The sequence below is a fragment of the Arabidopsis thaliana genome (assembly GCF_000001735.4).
Source record: "Arabidopsis thaliana chromosome 1 sequence".
In the NCBI taxonomy this organism is placed as follows: domain Eukaryota; kingdom Viridiplantae; phylum Streptophyta; class Magnoliopsida; order Brassicales; family Brassicaceae; genus Arabidopsis; species Arabidopsis thaliana.
In genome coordinates this window covers 24453765-24472684 of record NC_003070.9, presented here as the reverse complement: position 1 = coordinate 24472684, position 18920 = coordinate 24453765, and the positions used below count along the sequence as shown (strand labels likewise).

General features: G+C 37.8%; 4 protein-coding genes and 1 pseudogene across 7 annotated transcripts; 2 read left to right on the top strand and 3 right to left on the bottom strand.

Moving 5' to 3' along the window:
* Positions 1-209: 209 nt before the first annotated feature.
* RK1 (receptor kinase 1) lies at positions 210-3915 on the bottom strand. Of its 3 annotated transcripts, NM_105252.2 has the most exons (7): positions 2475-3903; positions 1929-2063; positions 1635-1825; positions 1348-1558; positions 1025-1262; positions 771-921; positions 213-682 (listed from the first exon to the last, which is right to left on the bottom strand). In NM_105252.2, the coding sequence occupies exons 1-7, from the start codon at positions 3751-3753 to the stop codon at positions 356-358; spliced, it is 2532 nt and encodes an 843-aa protein (NP_176755.1). In that variant the 5' UTR covers positions 3754-3903; the 3' UTR covers positions 213-355. The 3 variants fall into 3 exon arrangements, with proteins under 3 accessions (NP_001321478.1, NP_176755.1, NP_001321477.1); NM_001334221.1 differs by having other exon boundaries at positions 210-682; positions 1025-1558; positions 2475-3881; NM_001334220.1 differs by lacking the exons at positions 213-682; positions 771-921; positions 1025-1262 and having other exon boundaries at positions 1294-1558; positions 2475-3915.
* A 1881-nt stretch (positions 3916-5796) lies between these two features.
* AT1G65780 (P-loop containing nucleoside triphosphate hydrolases superfamily protein) lies at positions 5797-9727 on the top strand (the record flags this gene model as incomplete). Its single annotated transcript, NM_105251.1, has 9 exons — positions 5797-5892; positions 5984-6529; positions 6605-7786; positions 7863-8193; positions 8272-8533; positions 8611-8794; positions 8948-9306; positions 9390-9533; positions 9634-9727. 9 exons carry the CDS (start codon positions 5797-5799, stop codon positions 9725-9727), a joined length of 3198 nt encoding a protein of 1065 aa, NP_176754.1.
* Positions 9728-10946: 1219 nt separating this feature from the next.
* AMR1 (ascorbic acid mannose pathway regulator 1) lies at positions 10947-12029 on the top strand (the record flags this gene model as incomplete). The annotated part of the gene is made up of 1 exon (NM_105250.1): positions 10947-12029. One exon carries the CDS (start codon positions 10947-10949, stop codon positions 12027-12029), a length of 1083 nt encoding a protein of 360 aa, NP_176753.1.
* Positions 12030-12969: 940 nt separating this feature from the next.
* Positions 12970-14094, bottom strand: AT1G65760 (ascorbic acid mannose pathway regulator (DUF295); the record flags this gene model as incomplete). Its single annotated transcript, NM_105249.1, has 2 exons — positions 12970-13422; positions 13459-14094. 2 exons carry the CDS (start codon positions 14092-14094, stop codon positions 12970-12972), a joined length of 1089 nt encoding a protein of 362 aa, NP_176752.1.
* A 151-nt stretch (positions 14095-14245) lies between these two features.
* On the bottom strand, positions 14246-17913 carry AT1G65750 (annotated as a pseudogene; the record flags this gene model as incomplete). Its single annotated transcript has 1 exon — positions 14246-17913.
* Between the last annotated feature and the right edge of the window lie 1007 nt (positions 17914-18920).

Sequence of the window (18920 nt, the reverse complement as noted above, 5' to 3'; positions counted from 1 at the left end):
CTCTGTTGTAATAGCCATAAAGTCCTATGTTCGCTTCCAGTATTGGTCTATTATCAGTAGTATGTACAAAAAGTGAATATTAATCATTACTGAATTCCCACTTAATTGAGTTTCGGTCTCAAACTTCAAATCTTGGAGTGACAACTCCAAATCTTGCATTTTTTTGTCTTTGTCTAAATGTTTTTTTTTTATAATTCTCGCTCTAAATCAAAATCATGTGAAACATGTGGTGAATCTTTTGTCTAAATTAAATTAGATAGAGCAAGATATCGAATCATATATGTAGTAATAAAATCTATTTAGACTTACCTATAAAATGATATGCATGTAAACAGATTGGGCCGTAAGTTACAAATTACCGAGCGTCAATGACCGAGAGAGTGATTTGGTTCACTGTACATTCATCGTCGCGCTGTGTACTTGAAGAAGAATCAGCCTCAAGAGGACTTCTACCAATGCAAAATCCAGGACGTTTAGGCTGAGGAATAGCGGTAGTTTCGCTTCCAAGCATCACCATTACCGAGGACATCACTGGTCTGTCTTCGGCTCGTTCTTGAACACACAAGAGACCAATTTGTATACATCTTAAGATTTCATGTGTCGGGAACTTTGATGACAAAGAATCGATGTTGATCGGATCTACAATCTCTAGCTCGTTTCCTTCCTTCCAATGCCTCCACACCTGTGCATAAAGGATGTAATATTTCTTTAGTGTTATAATCAGATTATGAATGCAAAACAATATCGAATTGAAGAGGTTTTTAGCTTACAAAACCGAGGAGATTAAGATCACGGTTTGAGTTGTAGAATCCTTTGTTTCTTTTTCCACTTATAATCTCTAGAAGCAAGACCCCAAAGCTGAAAACATCCGACTTCATCGAGAATATCCCGTCCATTGCATATTCTGGAGACATGTAGCCGCTGCATAACAAAATATAAACTCATATGTTATGAGGTTTTTAAGAAAATATTTGGACTTGAGATAAAAGCTCTTTTTTTGTTTTGTTGAAGAATGATTGCTTACTAAGTTCCGACCACCCTCCTTGTATTAGCCTCTGTCTCCTCCCGTCCAAAGATCCTCGCCATACCGAAATCCGAGATCTTTGGAGTCATATTTTTATCAAGCAATACGTTACTTGCTTTCAAGTCTCTATGGATAATCCTACACCGTGAATCTTGGTGAAGATATAGAAGTCCTCTAGCAATACCATTGATAATATCAAATCTCTTTTGCCAATTTAAGTTAGAGCTTCGTGTTTGGTCTACACATCCAACACAACCAACAACAAGTTAACGTTTTCACAAAAATGTTCAATTATTAGAACAGAAGCTGTTTGAGTCACTAACCAAAGAGATGCGAGTCAAGGCTTAAATTCTCCAAGTACTCATAGATCAACATCTTCTCACCCTTATCGACGCAACAACCTAGAAGCCGGACAAGGTTTATGTGCTGAAGCTTTGCAATTAATCTAACCTCGTTCATGAACTCATCGGTCCCTTGTGAGGACATTTTCGATAGTCTCTTTACCGCAATTTCTTTTCCGTCAAGTAATCTTCCCTATTACCACACATGTGATTATACAATGAAACCATGTGCTGTGGTAGATTTTCAATATGTTTTGAATCACTTTTACCTTGTAAACAATTCCGAATCCACCTTGTCCAAGCTTGTTGTCGTTAGAAAAATTGTTTGTTGCCGTGGCAAGAGCTTCCAACTCCAACAATGGAAGCTCTAGGTACTCACTTTTTTTTTCTTTGGATGTGTAACCCCTCCTAGATACTACCACATCGTTGATTAGCGAGTCTTGGCTTCTCACTTGATCAACTGTTTCATTCAGGCGTTAAAAAAAAAAAAAACAATCAAGACATTTGATTATCAAAATTTATTGACAAAAATAAAGGAAATGAAAGCTAATGATTTATTTTACCATTAGGTGTTTGAATTGTTATTGATCGCTTCTGCTTCCTTTTCCAAAAATGGAAGATGACAAAACTTAAAAGAAGCAAAATGCTCACTCCAATACTCGAACCTATAATTTTTTCATTTTTGATTCTCTTGTCCTCTGCAATAAAAACGAGGCATATATTTACTTCTATACGAAAAATATCCTTTGTTGTACGTTTGATTAAAAAAAATTAATACGAAAAATAAACAAAATAATTAATTTAACTTAAACAAAAATTCTTTTTGGTATAATGGTATTGGATCTAGCTAAACTCTTATTAATCTTTTGATCTCTAATTAAAAACAGATGACAAAAAAAAAAAACTAAACAAATTGACCAAACATCAAGAATGTACTTTGTTGACCAAAGCCTCTATAGATTAGGGAGTTTGAACTTTGCTTCGAGAGGGACAATATTACATGACTTGGTCCGCAGATTGGGAAGATATATTGACTTTGGGTCATAACTTTTTAATCAAAACAAAAAGTAAGAACCACTTTAGTAAATGCAAATAAGAAAGAAACTAACCGAGTTCAGCAGCGGCTAGTCTAACGTAAAGATCCTGACCTCCCTTAGCATAATTTCGCATATCCAAAATCTCTCTGGTCCAAATCACACAACCAGACCCGCCATTGCGAATATCCGCATTAGCGAACGCAGTGCAATTACAATCTTCTAGACACCTTTCTTTACATACTTTCAACCCAATTTCTCTGTCCACAATTGTCGCCGTGGTATCTGGCAATTTCATCCTCTTCAACCGGGTAAAACCATCTCTACCGTCACAGCTCAGCCTCGTCTTCCTCATGCAACCAGCGGAGCCATCTCTCAAGTCCCACGCTTGCTCATTCACTGGCTTAAACCCTTTGATACAATAACAATTTGGTAAACTGTTCGAGTCGCAATAACCGAAATTCCCGCACACTTTGTAGTTATCGCATAGGTCCTTCGGTGAGTACCATAGTTGCTTCCAACTCTGTGTTGTCTCAAACCAAGTCAATCGTTGTAATAAACCCGCAGAGTTTAAGTATAATCTCGAGTATAAGTTTGTTTTGTTGATTCGGTATGAGTAAGTCACTTCCTCCTTACTTGCTGTGAAATTGTAAACCATGTAATCAACTTGAATTGTCCCTGGTACGCTGCTAAAACGCATTCCATTCCATGGACCGCTGCGGTATAGTATCGACTCCTTGCTGCATATGTAAAACTCAGGGAACTCGCTGGTTTCGAGTTTTGTCGAAAACTCACCGCTTGATGGATCATCTGTTGTTTTCCAGGATCTCAAGATCCTGTTGAATCCGGTTTTCTGATCCCATCCCAATTTCATCTCCGCAAGTAAAGTATCTGTCGGAAAATCGAAACTCTGCCATAGAAGTCTGTTATTGGAGTCTCTGAGCAAGAAATTACCGTTATCAAGAAGCTCTGCAGCCACTGGTGATCTCACATCTCCTCCGGTTATATTCGTCGACCAAACAGGCCTATCGGACTGATCGAAAATGACGAGGTTATTGCCGGATATTTTGAGAGTTCCGTTGGAGCTAGAGAGAGGATTGTCTCTGTTTGCAACCCATACGTAGGTTCTTATAGGGATTATCTTGTACCATATGCCGAGATACCAACGCGAACTTGATGCGGGATTGAAGAAACCGAGCTCGAAGATTTGACTAGGAGATATAATGGTTTTGTTGCTTGAGATAGTGAGAGATTCTGTGGCTGAAAGAGTGTTTGGAGAAACAGAGAAAGCAAGAAACAGAATTAAAATGAGGAAAATGAAGAAAGAATGGTGGTAGTTTGGTACACTTCTCATCTCTCTCTAGGACAGTTTCTCGTGTTCTGTTTTCTTTCTTCTTGAGGGAATTTTATGAGAATTTGAGAATTTTTATCTTCGGAGATTCATATTATTGTTGATGTGTGCCGTTATTTACACGATTACTCTGTATATTACATTGTTGATGATATTTCATTTTCGGCTGTCTTTTCTTGGTTTTCTTGGTTTTCTTGGTCTTCTTGTTCGCATTTGAAATATCTATAGACTCTGTCACTATAGAGTTGACCTAGCAAATGACAAGAAAATAACTCGTTAGATAGACATTTACTTATCAGTGTTTTTGTAATTTTCTTAGTAACTGACCTTTCTTCGTTTACGCAAAAAAGAAACAAATCTCGTCAACACTCCTTATTTGTGTGTGTGTGTGGCCAGGCCTATGCGTGTCTCAGAGAGATATAAAACTAATTTGTGTTTTTCTCGTTATAAATAATCTTTTTTTTTTGGTTTTCTTTCCTTTCCTACGAATATCAATTCATGAAAGAAATTAACTTACACCACCAAGCTTCAACTATTTCATTCGCTAGACAAGTAAATCATTAACCTTAGACTACAAAATGACATTTGTTTGGCAGAGCTTCGTATTCGTAGTGCTGTGTGTACTGGCCATCGCATCATGACCGGTTCAATTCTATCATGGGTTCTAGAACAAAATTGTTTTTTGGCTGCCCTTATAAATTTCTTTTAAAGATTTTACATTATTTAAAAAAAATTGTATGACAGTTCTAATAAAATTTAGTTATTAAAAACAAAAGCAATACACAAAATATTTATGGGCCCTTCTGTTTTATTATTTATAAAATTTAGTTATAAAATTTATTATTTATTACAAATAATGAGACTTGTTACATAAACGATTTTACAACGTACAATTCCTTTAAAGTCACCAAAATATTGTCAATAAATATTAGGTGCAATCATAGGTTGTTGTTATTCTTGATTTGTTTTGTATGATTCTTACTTGTTCAGATCGTATAAACTCATCAATACCACTTGAAGGAGTTATCAATATTTTATTTCCATGCTTTATATTTTTAGAACTTTATCTTTTTATTTTTGCATAGAATTGAGCCATCTCATAACATTTGCTCTTAATTGATGCACTCTCTCTTTAAATGAATCAAGAAATTGTTAACTGCTATATTACCTTCAACATTTTTTTCTAATTCATATATAATTTTGTATTATTGTGTAAAATTTTGTCTTTATAATATTATTTGACATAGATTTTATTTTATGAAAATTTTGTCAATACAAATAATTATTATTAATGTTGAAGACTATGCAAATGCAAAAAAAAATAGAAATAGATTTTAGAATATACTAAATTCTATTGCTTTCTTCTTCTCTAGCTTCTCTCTAAAACATCCACGAACACATCCTCTTTTTTTAAATTAACATTATTGTCATAGCCTTATAGGACTATCTAGTCATGTTTAGCTTATGGCGTAGATAGGCTAGATTGCGAAAGCGTGTAAACCGGTTAAATACGAAACGTAATTACTTTACATAGTAGACCCGTAAGTAAACAAATAACTCAAGAAAGCCCCAAAATTTTACCATTTTAGTTAATTACTTCTTCTCCTCCTTTCCCTCCAAATCCTTACTCATCCATGTCCTTCTAAAAGAAACCTCTGTTCCTGTCTCCCAAAACCAAACCCTTCTTCGTCTCGAAGTAATCAAACTCTGACAACAACAACTCGAATTCAAAGTAAGCGGCTAAAATTTCATTGCATCATCTTCAAATTTCGTTGCCACACGCTCTAATGTTCAAGCCAACGTTAGAATTTAGGGTTTTTCATTGCGAATCTCAAAATCCTAAGACGTTGTTTACCAAAAAGAACAAAGAAGAAAAAACCTTACTTTACCTTTCAATGATCAATGGTTCTCGTAAAAATAGTTCCTTTTGCTTCTCTGTTATAGCCAAAAGTGTAAAGTTCGTACCTTTGAGGGTTCACTTGTTTAATGGGTTTTGTTGCGTTAATCTTTCAGAGTACGAAATCGAGTTTGGTAACTTTAATATAAATGCCGAGAATGCGTATTGAAGGAAGAGATTTAGTCGATCTGGTGCTCTCATGGTCTCTTGACGAAGTTCTCAATGTTGATCTTTATAAAGGACAGGTTCTGTTTTACTTTCTTGTGTTCTCTGTCCCATTTGAGTAAAGAGAAGCTTCCTAGAGAGTAATTTTGTGTGTTTGATTGCTTATAACAGGTGGAGAAGATACCTATGGAGTTTGAATCAACCGGAGACTACTTCAAGACCTTTATTCCTCCGCTTATCGAAGAAACACATGCCGCTTTATTGTCGAGTATGAGGAAGTTGTGGCAAGCACCTGTGGTTGAAATAAGCTACATTATGCAAACTGCGGAATATAAGCTTCCTAATGACTTGTTCTATAAAGTGCGTTTGAGTGGAATAAGTAATGAGGCTAGTACAAAGTTGATGCCTAGAGATCTTATCTCGCTAACAGATCAAAGACCAAACCATGTTGATGGCTTCAATATTTCCAGTGAACCTTATATAGTTGCTTTAGTGTGTAAGGTAGATCCAGATAGGCCTAATGATGTAACTATCTTGGCTTCAAAACCTCTTTTCGTTGAGGATGGAAGGAGGAAGAAGAATGAGAAGAAAGAACGCCTTTTCGGTATTCATCTCGTCAATTTAACTACTAATATCCGTATCTGGAATGCATTGCATCCTGGTGATGAAGGTGTGAACTTGAATCTTATCTCAAGAGTCCTTCGAAGAAACAGTGAGGTAAAAGATATTGATAAACTCTGTAATAGCTTTCGATGTTTGTAGTCATATCATTTTTGGCTTCTGCTTGTGTAGGATGAAGGATTTTGCATTCAGTGTTTACAAGAAGGAAGTGATGGTCTTGCTCCTCGTCGTTTTCTCAAGCTGAATCCTTCACAAGAAGATGCAATACTGAATTGTTTGGATGTTAGAAGATGCTACCACGCGAATACCGTCAGACTTATTTGGGGACCACCAGGGACAGGGAAGACAAAGACAACAAGTGTGTTGTTGTTCACATTACTGAATGCAAAATGTAGAACCTTGACATGTGGTCCAACGAATGTTTCTGTTCTTGAAGTGGCGTCGAGAGTTTTGAAACTAGTCTCTGGATCATTGAAGATTGGTAACTATGGTCTTGGAGATGTAGTTTTGTTTGGGAATGATGAGAGGATGAAGATTAAAGATAGGAAAGATCTTGTTAACATCTTCATTGATGAACGTGTTGATAAGCTTTACCCATGTTTTATGCCTTTTTACGGGTGGAAAGCTACTATCGATGGCATGATACGTTTACTTGAGGACCCGAAAGGACAGTATAATCTATACTTGGAAAATCTGGCACGGGCTAACAATGTGAAAAGGAAAGACACTGGTTCAGTCTTCAAACGCAAAGGAAATGAGCAAAATGAAAACATAGTGGAACAAGTTTCTGATACACGTCCTCAATCATTTCAGGATTATCTACCAGAGAAATTCAGTGAACTTAGGAAAGATCTTGACCTTCATTTCTCAAGTTTATGCACACATTTGCCAACTGCTTTACTGTCATCTCAAGCTGCAACACGTATGTATGAAGCTATTGACCTTGTTAGAGATGTTACAATTTTAGCTATACTAGATGGTGTGACTGGTGAAGGAGTAAAGTCAGTCCTTATCCCTAATGGAGAAGGAAGTGACAGATTCAGCAGCCAACATGTGACAGTAGAGGATGACTATCTAAAGCTGTTAAGATCAATCCCTGAGATTTTCCCACTTCCAGCTGTAAGTGATAGGCATCTTATTAAAGAACTTTGCTTAGGGCATGCTTGCCTGCTTTTCTCTACAGCATCATGCTCTGCTAGGTTATATACTGGAACACCGATACAGCTTCTTGTGATCGACGAAGCTGCTCAGTTAAAAGAATGTGAATCATCCATTCCTATGCAACTTCCAGGACTCCGGCATTTAATTTTGGTTGGGGATGAGAGGCAACTTCCTGCAATGGTCGAAAGCCAAGTATGCGTCTCTGTATCCTCACAACTCATACTCACTGTGCCCACTCCTTAATTAACCTTTGTTTAAAACTATACAGATTGCTTTAGAGGCAGGATTTGGGAGAAGTCTCTTTGAAAGACTGGCTCTTCTTGGACATAAGAAATACATGCTAAACATCCAATACCGGATGCATTGTTCGATAAGTAGCTTCCCAAACAAAGAGTTATATGGAAAGAAGATTTTAGATGCTCCAACGGTCAGGCAAAGAAACTACACGAAGCAATATCTTCCTGGAGAAATGTATGGACCCTACTCTTTCATCAACATAGCATATGGACGAGAAGAATATGGGGAAGGAGAAGGACGTAGTCTGAAAAACAACGTTGAGGTTGTTGTGGTCGCGGCTATAATAGCCAACCTTCTCCAAGGTAAAGAAGTCTATGAAAAAGTTTGTCTCTCTTTGGTTTTGGTTCATTGAAGCAGACTTTTTTGTTTATGAAATGCAGTTTCAGAGAAAACAAAGACACGTATAAACGTTGGTGTTATTTCCCCTTACAAGGCTCAAGTAATTGCAATCCAAGAAAAGATTCAGGAAACAAGCATAGGTGATGCAGGAGGACTCTTCTCTTTGAGGATTCGGACTGTGGATGGGTTTCAAGGTGGCGAAGAGGATATTATAATAGTTTCAACTGTTAGGTCCAACGGTGTTGGAAGGGTTGGATTCCTTGGAAACCGCCGAAGAACAAATGTATTACTCACTCGAGCAAGGTATGTTAGGCATATCTCATTTCTTTGGTTACTGAAAACGAATGTGTCTTTCAATTTATTATTTTTGTTTTCTATAGGTTCTGCTTATGGATACTTGGAAATGAGGCAACTTTGATGAATAGCAAGTCTGTGTGGAGGAATCTGATACAAGACGCAAAGGAACGTGGCTGTTTCCATAGTGCTGGAGAAGACGAGTCATTAGCTCAGGCTATTGCTAGTACGAATATCGAGTTTAGGCCACTGAATAACTCAAAATGGAAGGTAATGACTTTGCTTTGAGACTTGGCTTTGTGCATGTGAAACAGCTTCGCTTCAGAAACGTGGCTGTTTCCATAGTGCTGGAGAAGATGAGTCTTTTGTGTTCTTTTAGTTTATTCTTCTTCTCTGAGACTTGGCTTTGTGCATGTGAAACAGCTTTGCTTCAGCGACGAATTCAAGAAATATGTGGGAGAAATTAAGAACCCGGAGACTTACAGGAAGATAAAGAATTTCTTAGAAAGGTTATCACAGGGTTGGCTTAAGGAAGAAGAGACAGAGAGAGAGAATCTGGTTTCTTCCTCTCAGCTGTTAAAACAAAGCAAGATCGACGATGTTCTTAGGATCATTTGGGCTGTAGACATTCTTAAGGAAGATTTTCACTATGATCAAGTTCTGAAGATTTGGGATGTTGTACCATCATCTGATGCTCCTGAAGCATTAAAACGTCTAGACTTAAACCATACGAACTATACAAAAGATGAGATAGAAAAATGCAAAGCCAGATGTATCAGAGGGTGAGTGACACACTGACATAACATCCTAACTTGTTGTAACTAGCTAAAGCATTTGTACGTCTAAGTTTTTCACATTGATGCAGGGATATAGTTGTACCCATGAGATGGTCTATTGAGTCTACAAATGGCATACCTGAAAAGAGCTCGGTGGTTTGTTCAAGTGATGTTATCAAGACATTTGGATCACTCAACCTTGTGGGAGAAATGTTGTCTTCAGTACCATCCAAGTAAGTTAATACTTGTTTGGATTACTCAACCTTGTACATTAAGAAAGATCAACCTCTCATCGATTCTTTTTGTATGCAAACATCACAAATGGGCGTGTAGTGACTCTGTGGAACCTCTGGAAGTTGAGAAGGAAGAGCAGGATTTTGAAGTAGATCGATTAGGGGATCTATTTGCCTATAAACTCACTCTGTGACATGGTTTCCTCCTATTAGGAACAAATCTACGTTAGTTAGTGTTTTTGTGAAAATTCTTTTTGATGTAAATTCGAAATTAGGTTTCCACTATGTACTTGCTTTAAGGTCCCAACTCCCAACAGAGATGTACTCAGAAAGCAAATTCTGAAAAGTTTGAATCAATAGTTTCTTCTCCAACTATCGTTTACAATAAACTTATAATTCAATATGTACAATAGTAAACAATAAACATAACATTTTGTTATTCCCACAACACAAAACATTAAATCAAGTCAATTTTGCAAAAATATCTATCGAATAGTGTGCTCCGTATTTCAAGCCAACGGGTTTTAATCGTTGGCTTTAATCTACTTTAATCTCTATAAATAGAGATGTCTATTATTCATCTCTATTTTTGAGGAAACTCTATTTTAGAGGTGAACATTTGAGCACCATGTCTCTAAAATAGAGTCACCTCTATAATAGAGAAAAATATAGATGTGATCATTGGAGATGGTTTTTGTAATGTTATAGTGGAGTAGTAAAACAGTAGAGTTGATAAAATTTGTGCAGAAAAGTGATTTTAGTTGATAAATGACGTTTTATTTATGAATTCTAATAATTATAACACTATGGTAAGAAATAGGGGAATCACATTTTCAAAATCGTAAAAACATGAAACTTTTATTATTAACAACATTTTGAACATTTGATGAATACACTAAATGGTAAACAAAAAAAAAATCATGTTTTTAAAACATGGAAAAGTGAGGTGTCATTTCATCACAATTAAAAATCATGACATACATGAATGACATAAAATGGAATAGAATATGAAAGAATAAATGTAATTATTACTTATGTTTTTCAACAATGAGTGGATAATTTTTAGATTTATTTCTTTAAAATGTTAAAACACATACCATGCATGTTAAATTGTTACCAATTTCGAATCTAACAAAATATTATGCATTCATAGCACCAATAAACATGGAAACCATTAATGATATAATAGGATATGTATGAATAAAATTTAGTAATTATTGATGAAATAAGTCAAAGTTTTAATTATATTTTATTTCTTTTAAAACATTTACTATAAACACAACCATTTGGATTTTGGAGCCTTAATTGCTGGGATACGAAATCCTTTCACGTCTCTTTTCAAATTCCAAACGTTCACTATATATTATGTGGCTCACACACAACTAAAGTAACGAAACAAAGTGAGACAGAGCAATGGCTGATTGGTCTACCTTACCAGTGGATCTCCTCAACATGATCGCCGGTCGCTTGTTCTCTAACATTGAACTCAAACGTTTCCGTAGCATCTGCCGTTCATGGCGCTCCTCCGTTCCCGGCGCCGGCAAGAAAAACCCTTTCAGGACCCGTCCTCTAATCCTCCTCAATCCTAACCCAAACAAACCTCTCACCGACCATCGCCGACGCGGCGAGTTTCTCTCACGCTCTGCCTTCTTCCGTGTAACTCTCTCCTCCTCTCCTAGCCAGGGCTGGCTTATCAAATCCGACGTGGACGTCAGCTCCGGGAAACTCCATCTCCTCGACCCGCTCTCTCGCCTTCCGATGGAGCATTCGCGCAAGCGTGTCGATCTTTCAGAGTTCACTATCACCGAGATTCGAGAAGCTTATCAGGTTCATGACTGGCGTACGAGAAAAGAAACAAGGCCTATATTCAAAAGAGTGGCTCTTGTTAAAGACAAGGAAGGAGATAATCAGGTTCTTGGAATTCGCAGTACCGGGAAGATGATGTACTGGGACATAAAAACATGGAAAGCCAAAGAAGAGGGTTATGAATTCTCTGACATTATAGTTCACAAAGGGCAAACATACGCCTTGGATTCAATTGGCATTGTTTACTGGATTCGTTCTGATCTTAAATTCATTAGGTTTGGACCTCTAGTTGGTGACTGGACCGGAGATAGGAGACTTGTGGAATGTTGTGGAGAGTTTTACATTGTGGAAAGACTTGTTGGAGAGAGTACTTGGAAGAGAAAAGCTGACGACACCGGGTATGAGTATGCGAAAACGGTCGGTTTCAAGGTTTATAAGTTTGATGATGAACAAGGAAAAATGATGGAGGTTAAGTCCTTGGGAGATAAGGCATTTGTGATAGCTACCGATACTTGTTTCTCGGTTTTGGCTCATGAGTTTTACGGATGTCTTGAAAACGCTATTTACTTCACCGACGATACCATGATTAAGGTGTTCAAGCTAGATAATGGTAATGGAAGTAGTATCGAGACAACGATATATCCTTATGCTCAGAGTTGTTTCCAAATGTTTGTTCCTAGCTTTCTCTGAATGTTTATTTAGGTCAAAGCTACCTTCTTTAATTATAATGTAAGGATACCAATCATTTTAATAAAAACCTTATCTTTCTCTTCATTTTCGGTATGAAAAATTATACAGAAGATGCAACATATCTATGATAAAATACAACTGATAAATATATCTTCCTTTTCGGTATCATGATGAAGCATTGAGATGTTATTTATTCAGAGTTTCTTTCTTGCAATCAGTCAATGAGAACAAGCTTGCTTACAACTCAAGCCAACCATGTCCTAAGGAAATCAATGATGTCCAAATTCAATGAAAATATGAGAAAATTTGGAACCAATCCCAACTGATCTCATTATCGAGATTGCGAGTAAAGACATTAATCCCTAGGTTTTGTAGCCTGTCAAACTTATGGGCGTCCATGTCCATGCTTGGCAAACAATATATCACCAAGTTGTTCTTGAACAAGTCTTGACTCATCCACGTCTCTTATTAGAGGTCAAACGAGACACGTTGAGTGTCTCTTCTAATTGTCTCCTCAGCTTCATAATCCATATGAATAGCCATGTCCTGTAGTAACCACAGATTTTCATACGGGCTGAAGCATCACATCCAAAGGGAAGTCTCAAAGAAGTCGATAAGATGGATTGTCTCCTCAGTTTCATAATGATAGTAGATTTGGGTAGAGAGATATACGATTAGTAGATTTGGGTTCTTAACGGTAGTAGATAAGAGATTTTCGTAGATAAGAGATTTGGGTAGAGAGATATACGAGAAAGGGAGAAAATCTCTCCAGAATTGGAAGTATGTGTTTTGTTTTGTTTATTGTTTCGACCAAAAAAATTCGTGTTTGTGAGAGAAATCTAAAAAAAGTTTGAAATCTATAAAGATGAAAAATAAGCTTTTTATTAGAGATGATTGGTACTCTTAATTATAGATAAACAAGCTTTGAACTAAACAAGATTCAGACAAAGCTAGGATAAAACATTTCGAAAGAACTCTTAGAAGACTCCGACATTGTTACGATGATACTACTTCCATTACCATCCTCTAGCTTGCACACCTTAGGCCATGTATTCTCGGTGTAGTAAATAGAGTTTGGTAGGCATCCGTAAACCTCATGAGCCAAAACCGAGAAACAAGTATCGGTACCCATCAAAAACGCATTGTCTCCCAAGGTCTTAATTTCTATCCATTTTGCTAATTCCTCATCCATCTTGTAAGCCTTGAAACCAACCGTTCGTGAGTTGTGAAAAAAGTCCCCAGCTTTTCTCTTTCGGGTATTTTTCGGAAGGCGCTCCACAATATAAAGCTCTCCACAGCCTTCCACAAATCTCAAGTCTCCCCAACAGCCATCAGTGATGTTTTCATCGAGTGAAGTTCCAAACCTAGAGATCTCAAGATCGGAGTTTATCAGCTAAACATTGCCCTTTGAATCCAAGACATAAGTTACTCCTTTGTGAACTATAATGTCGGAGAAATGATCACCCATTTGTTTAAGTTCCGACAAGACATTTCCATCCCAGTAGTTGATATTCCCATCCCGACCAATTCCGAGAACTCCATCACGATGACCTTCTCCTTCCTTGACTTTGACAGGAGCACTTCTTTGGTATCCTTTAGTTGCTGATCTTCTCTTGGCAGTGTTAAGAACCGTGTAGGCTTCTCGAATCTCGGAGACAGTGAACTCCAAAAGATCGATGCTCTCGGAATAAAGACGCAACGGGTAACGTGAGAGAACGTTGAGGAGACGGAATCTCCCGGAGTTGATGTCCATGTCTGATTTGATCATCCAGCCCTTGCTCGAGGAGGAGGAGAGAGTGACTCGGAAAAAGGCGGCGCGTGAGAGAAACGCACCGGGTCTGCTAATGTAGGAATCATCGGATGATAGGGTTTCGCTAGGGTCGATGGGATCGAAGTGGATGCGAGGGCGACTAGGGAAAGGATTGTTCCTGTTCACGCCCGAAGTAGAGGAGCGCCAAGATCTGCAAATGCTCCTGAAACGTTTCAGTTCGACTACGGAGAATAATAGGAGGACGATCATGTGGAGGAGCTCCTCCGGTAAGTTAGACCAATCGCAATCAACCATTCCTCTCTTCTCTCTATCTGTTTCGTTCGTTACTTTGGTTGTTTGTGAGTCACATAATATCTCTAATATTTACTTATACGACGCTTCGTGTACTTCACAAGAAACCTAATAATTTCATAGGGTTGTTTTTGTAACTTTTAAAGAAATAAGAAAATATAAAAACAAAATCCACTCATTTTTTTTGGTAAGTGACCGGGAGACAATTGCCTCCCGTGATTTATTAAGAAACTAAAGAAAATTACAAACGAACTCGCCTTGGTCGGGTAGACCCAAGAGTATCCTCCCTCAACAAAGATGACATCGCATCGGGAACCAAATCAAAAGAGTGAAAGCCTAAAGATAACGAAAATGCATAGTTTGCTAATCCGTCCGCAAGACGATTAGCTTCTCTATACACGTGAACAATTCGGACCAACCAGTCCTTCTGTAGAAAGCCATGGCACAACCGCACCAGGAATGACAGCGGATGAGAGTCACTAATCCCTGTCTTGAGAAAACCCACTATCACCTCTGAATCAACCTCCAACTCCACTCGAGGTACCTTCTTCTCCCATGCGAAATACAATCCATAATACACTCCCCATAACTCTGCCTGTGGAGCGGAGCAGCGGCCTATATTTAGAGAGAAGCCACCACACCAAGCTCCTGTACAATCTCGTAGTACTCCGCCTGCAGAAGCCAGCCCCGGATTTCCACGAGACGCCCCATCTGTGTTCACTTTCACCCAGCCCACACATGGAGACACCCAACCAATCATCCTTTCAACTCTAGGTTGCGTAATCCCGACCAAAACGTTACCTGAATGAGCTCTATACACTTCCACAGCCCATTCTTTAACAAATTTCACACGATCCCTGCATTTCGTGTTCTCCCCAAAAATATTCCCGCATCTCCACTTCCACCCCCACCATATTATCACCGCAAAAATGGTGGACCACGGAATATCCTCACAGCCACTCCTATCCCCCAGATTATCATAGAGCCATTCAAACAGAGATTTCGAAAAGAAACCCTGCTGCCTCCTTTGCGGCACAACTCTGACCCAAATCCCCAATTGAGCTGGACAGTCCCTAAGCACGTGGAGCATAGATTCAACTCCACCTTTACAAACCTGACACACATTCGAGGCGCTAAGATGTCTCCGATGTCGTTCCTCTTCTGTCATAACAGCTTGATTACCCACTAACCATAGAAACGTCTTAACTCTTTCTGGCACTCTAACCTTCCATAAACAGTTAAAGAAGCTTGCCATGTTTGGTCTTGGAACCTCATCCACCGTTAACATCTCATAAGCAGACCGCACTGAGAATTGTCCATCCTGGCTAAACTTCCAAGACAATCTGTCTCTAGCTCCCGTAACTAGATCCAGCACCACCGCACGCAACTCCAGCCGTGTGTTATTCGTAGTATAAGGGTCAATCTTCGCAAAATCCCAACCCCGACCAGGTATCCACAGATCTTTGGCTACCACTGTGTCGCAATCTGTAGGTCTCTCACCATTGTCAAGCTCTAACAACGGTTTACCCGACACCCACCTATCAGTCCAAAACCTTATTTGTTGACCGTCACCAGGAATCCAACCAACTCCATGCGATACCACATCTCTTAGACCAATTGCAATACTTCTCCAAGTGCTAGACCAACTCCCTTTAGGAATCAACCAACGTGAATCCCTAATTTCACCAACGTGGTATTTCTTCTGCAAAACTAAGGTCCAGAGGCTATTCTTCTCTTGGAGCAACCTCCAACCCACTTTAGAGATAAGTGCTCTATTCATGCTCTTAGCCGCTCTGACTCCTAAACCTCCTTCTTTCTTTGGTGAACACACTTTTGACCACTTTACCAAGTGCTGCTTTTTCTTCTCTGCTGTACTTCCCCATAAGAAGGTCCGGGATAGTTGGTCAAGTCGATTCAGAATAGATTGCGGCAACAGAATTGTACTCATAGAGTGAACCGGCATCGAGGATAAGACTGCTTTCGTGAGTGTTAACCGGCCCGCAAAGCTCAACGTCTTTTCTCTCCAACCAGACATGCGGGATGAAACTCTCTCCAAGATCTCCCCAAAGGTATCTTTATTAATTCTCTTTTGAAGAACAGGCATTCCAAGATACTTCCCCAATCACAGGTTGATTGTATCCCACTCTCATCACTTATCAATTTGCCTAACTCTCTGGAGACATTCTTAGAGAAGAAGATTTTGGACTTCTCAAGGCTAACTTTTTGACCCGAGGCAGTACAGAACGCTTCCAACACTCTCCTTACGATCTGTACTTGCTCTACTGAAGCTTCTGCGAATAAAATCAGATCATCTGCAAAGCAAATATGTGAGAGCTTCGGCCCCCCACGCGACAAATTAATCGGTTTCCATTGCTTAGCATTGATGGATCTTTCAATTAAATGACAGAGTCTCTCCATGCACAGCACAAACAAATACGGGGACAAAAGATCACCCTGTCTCAGACCTCGCAATGGCTTGAAAGGTGTAGTCTTCTCACCATTCCATAGCAAGCTCATATCCGGGCCTGAAACACACTGCATTATCCAAGTCACCCAGACCTCAGAAAACCCTGCTGCGACAAGCGTATCTGACAAAAAATCCCACCTTATTCTGTCATAGGCCTTCTCTAAATCCAGCTTTAGAAGCATCCAACCCTTACTCCCTTTCTTTCTTCTCATAGAGTGAACCTAAATGCAAGATATTAGTGCTAAATTGCTTTAAAAATAATAATTTAAATTCAATTGGATTTTATACCATAAATGGTTTTCATGGTTCATCATTGTGGGATAGATGCATGTTTTGGCCTGGACTTGAAAATTTGTAGCATTACAAAATATTCTCTCCATTTCTAGATGAAAGATTTTGGGTTGACTTCCCTAAACACCAAATATAGTGTTTATTGTTTATACTTACTTTTTTGTGGTATGGATATCTTTGAAGCATTAATATATAATTTATTATCAGAATTAACTTGATTTACAGATTGTATTAGATTAGGGATTTGATATTTCAGAGATTTATTAGGTTGTTATGTATTCTTTTAAAAACAAAAAAGAAAAGAAAAGAAAAGTAAATCTCATCAGTTTTAGTTTTAATTTTAAGAAATACAAGCCGAAATGGAAATATAAGAAAGGAGAGATATATCCAATTGAGATTGAAGGGATAACTTTTGACTAGAAATTTATTTAAAATAACTACTTTCAAGTTTTATTTACTCAGTGGCAAAAAGCCGAAATTAGTAAAAAGCAATATCTTCTATGTACGCACATCGGTATATGTTACATTATTTTTGGTAGATTGTACGAGATTTTTCTCCTACATTTTATTTAATAACGAAATATAAATTTTATTCAAACATTATGTGGGATCGATATCTCACTAACATCCTCTATCATAACCAGATAAACTTCCTCCAAACATACATTAAATAACTGAAAACCAAGCAATAGAGTAAACACATAGTAAACTAACTTGGCGATCAACCTTCATATACACATGAGTAATCTGGACTATCTAGTCTCTTGAGATAAAGTCATGACACAAGCGTATCAGGGTTGTTAGCGTAAAAATATCCCTAATATCTAACTATATTAAACCAACAACCAACGCCGAATCCATCTCCAACACCACCCTTCTAAATATTTTCTCCCAAGCTACAACAAGCCATTAATACACAGCCCACAATTCCGCTAATAGGCTGAGCAAACACCAATATTAAAAACAAAACTACCTAACCACGTCCCATACTCATCACGGATCACACCTCCCGCTGTTGCCTTCCCCGGGTTTCCATGCGAGGCTCCGTCGGTATTGATTGTAACCCATCCCTCACTTGGTTTCCCAAACAGTCGGTTTCAAGGTTATAAGTTCGAAGAGGAATTAGGTGAAACGATAGAGGTTAATTCCTTGGGAGACAAGGCATTTTTGATTCTACTGTTACTTGTTTCTCAGTTTTGGCTTTATGGATGATGTAAAACTCTATTTACTTCACAGATGACGAGAGAGAGATTAAGGTGTTCGAGCTAGACAATGGCATGGAAGTAATATCGCAACAATGTCAGGATTTTCTCAGAGTTCTTTCCAAATGTTTTATCCTAGATTTCTCTGAAATTTGTTTTAGGTCAAAGCTGCTTTCTTTATAATTGTGAGTACCAATCATCTTTAATAAAAAAGCTTACGTTTCAGCTTCATTTTCGGTATAGACACACACAGCAACTACAATATCTTCATCTTTGGTATCATAACAGAAGTGTAGAAAACATTAAATCAAGTCACGTCCGCAAAAGTTTACTACTCTCTCTGTTTTGGAATGATTGATTTTATGAGTTTTCACATATATTAAAAAAATTAATTAATATTTAAATATAAATATTATTTTTGGTATTAATTTGTTTCTTTATTACTTTAAACCAATAGTAATTTTATACAATAAATTATTTACAATCAATATTTTTTAAAAGTTTATGATTCGTCATAATTAATTAATAAAAAAGGCATGGTAAAGCAAAAAATAAATCTCTTAAGAAACAAGGAAAAAGACATCGAAATTATTTGGTTGACTTCACTAGACCCAGGCTACTTTCAAGTCAATAAGAGACATTTGTTAGTTATAAGACATATCTCTTAACATAAGAATTGTGTTAAGAGACCATCAATAAGGATGCTCTAATAATCTTCCTTTCACTGCGTTACAAACGTTTGCTATGGATTTGTTCTCTTATCGCAAAAACAATACACGATTTGTGCCAAGGCCACATTTTATGTAATAATTTTGGGTGCCACACTAATCAATAATTTTCTGTTAGTTGGTCAAATTGTCATTCTAAAA

Excerpts from the sequence above, each read along its gene's own strand:
- RK1 (NM_105252.2), bottom strand. The coding sequence starts at position 3,753 with ATGAGAAGTGTACCAAACTACCACCATTCTTTCTTCATTTTCCTCATT. Across the intron at positions 1,826-1,928 it reads AACAATTCAAACACCTAATG|TTGATCAAGTGAGAAGCCAA; the intron begins GTAAAATAAATC and ends TGAATGAAACAG. Across the intron at positions 1,263-1,347 it reads CCTTGACTCGCATCTCTTTG|ACCAAACACGAAGCTCTAAC; the intron begins GTTAGTGACTCA and ends TTGGATGTGTAG.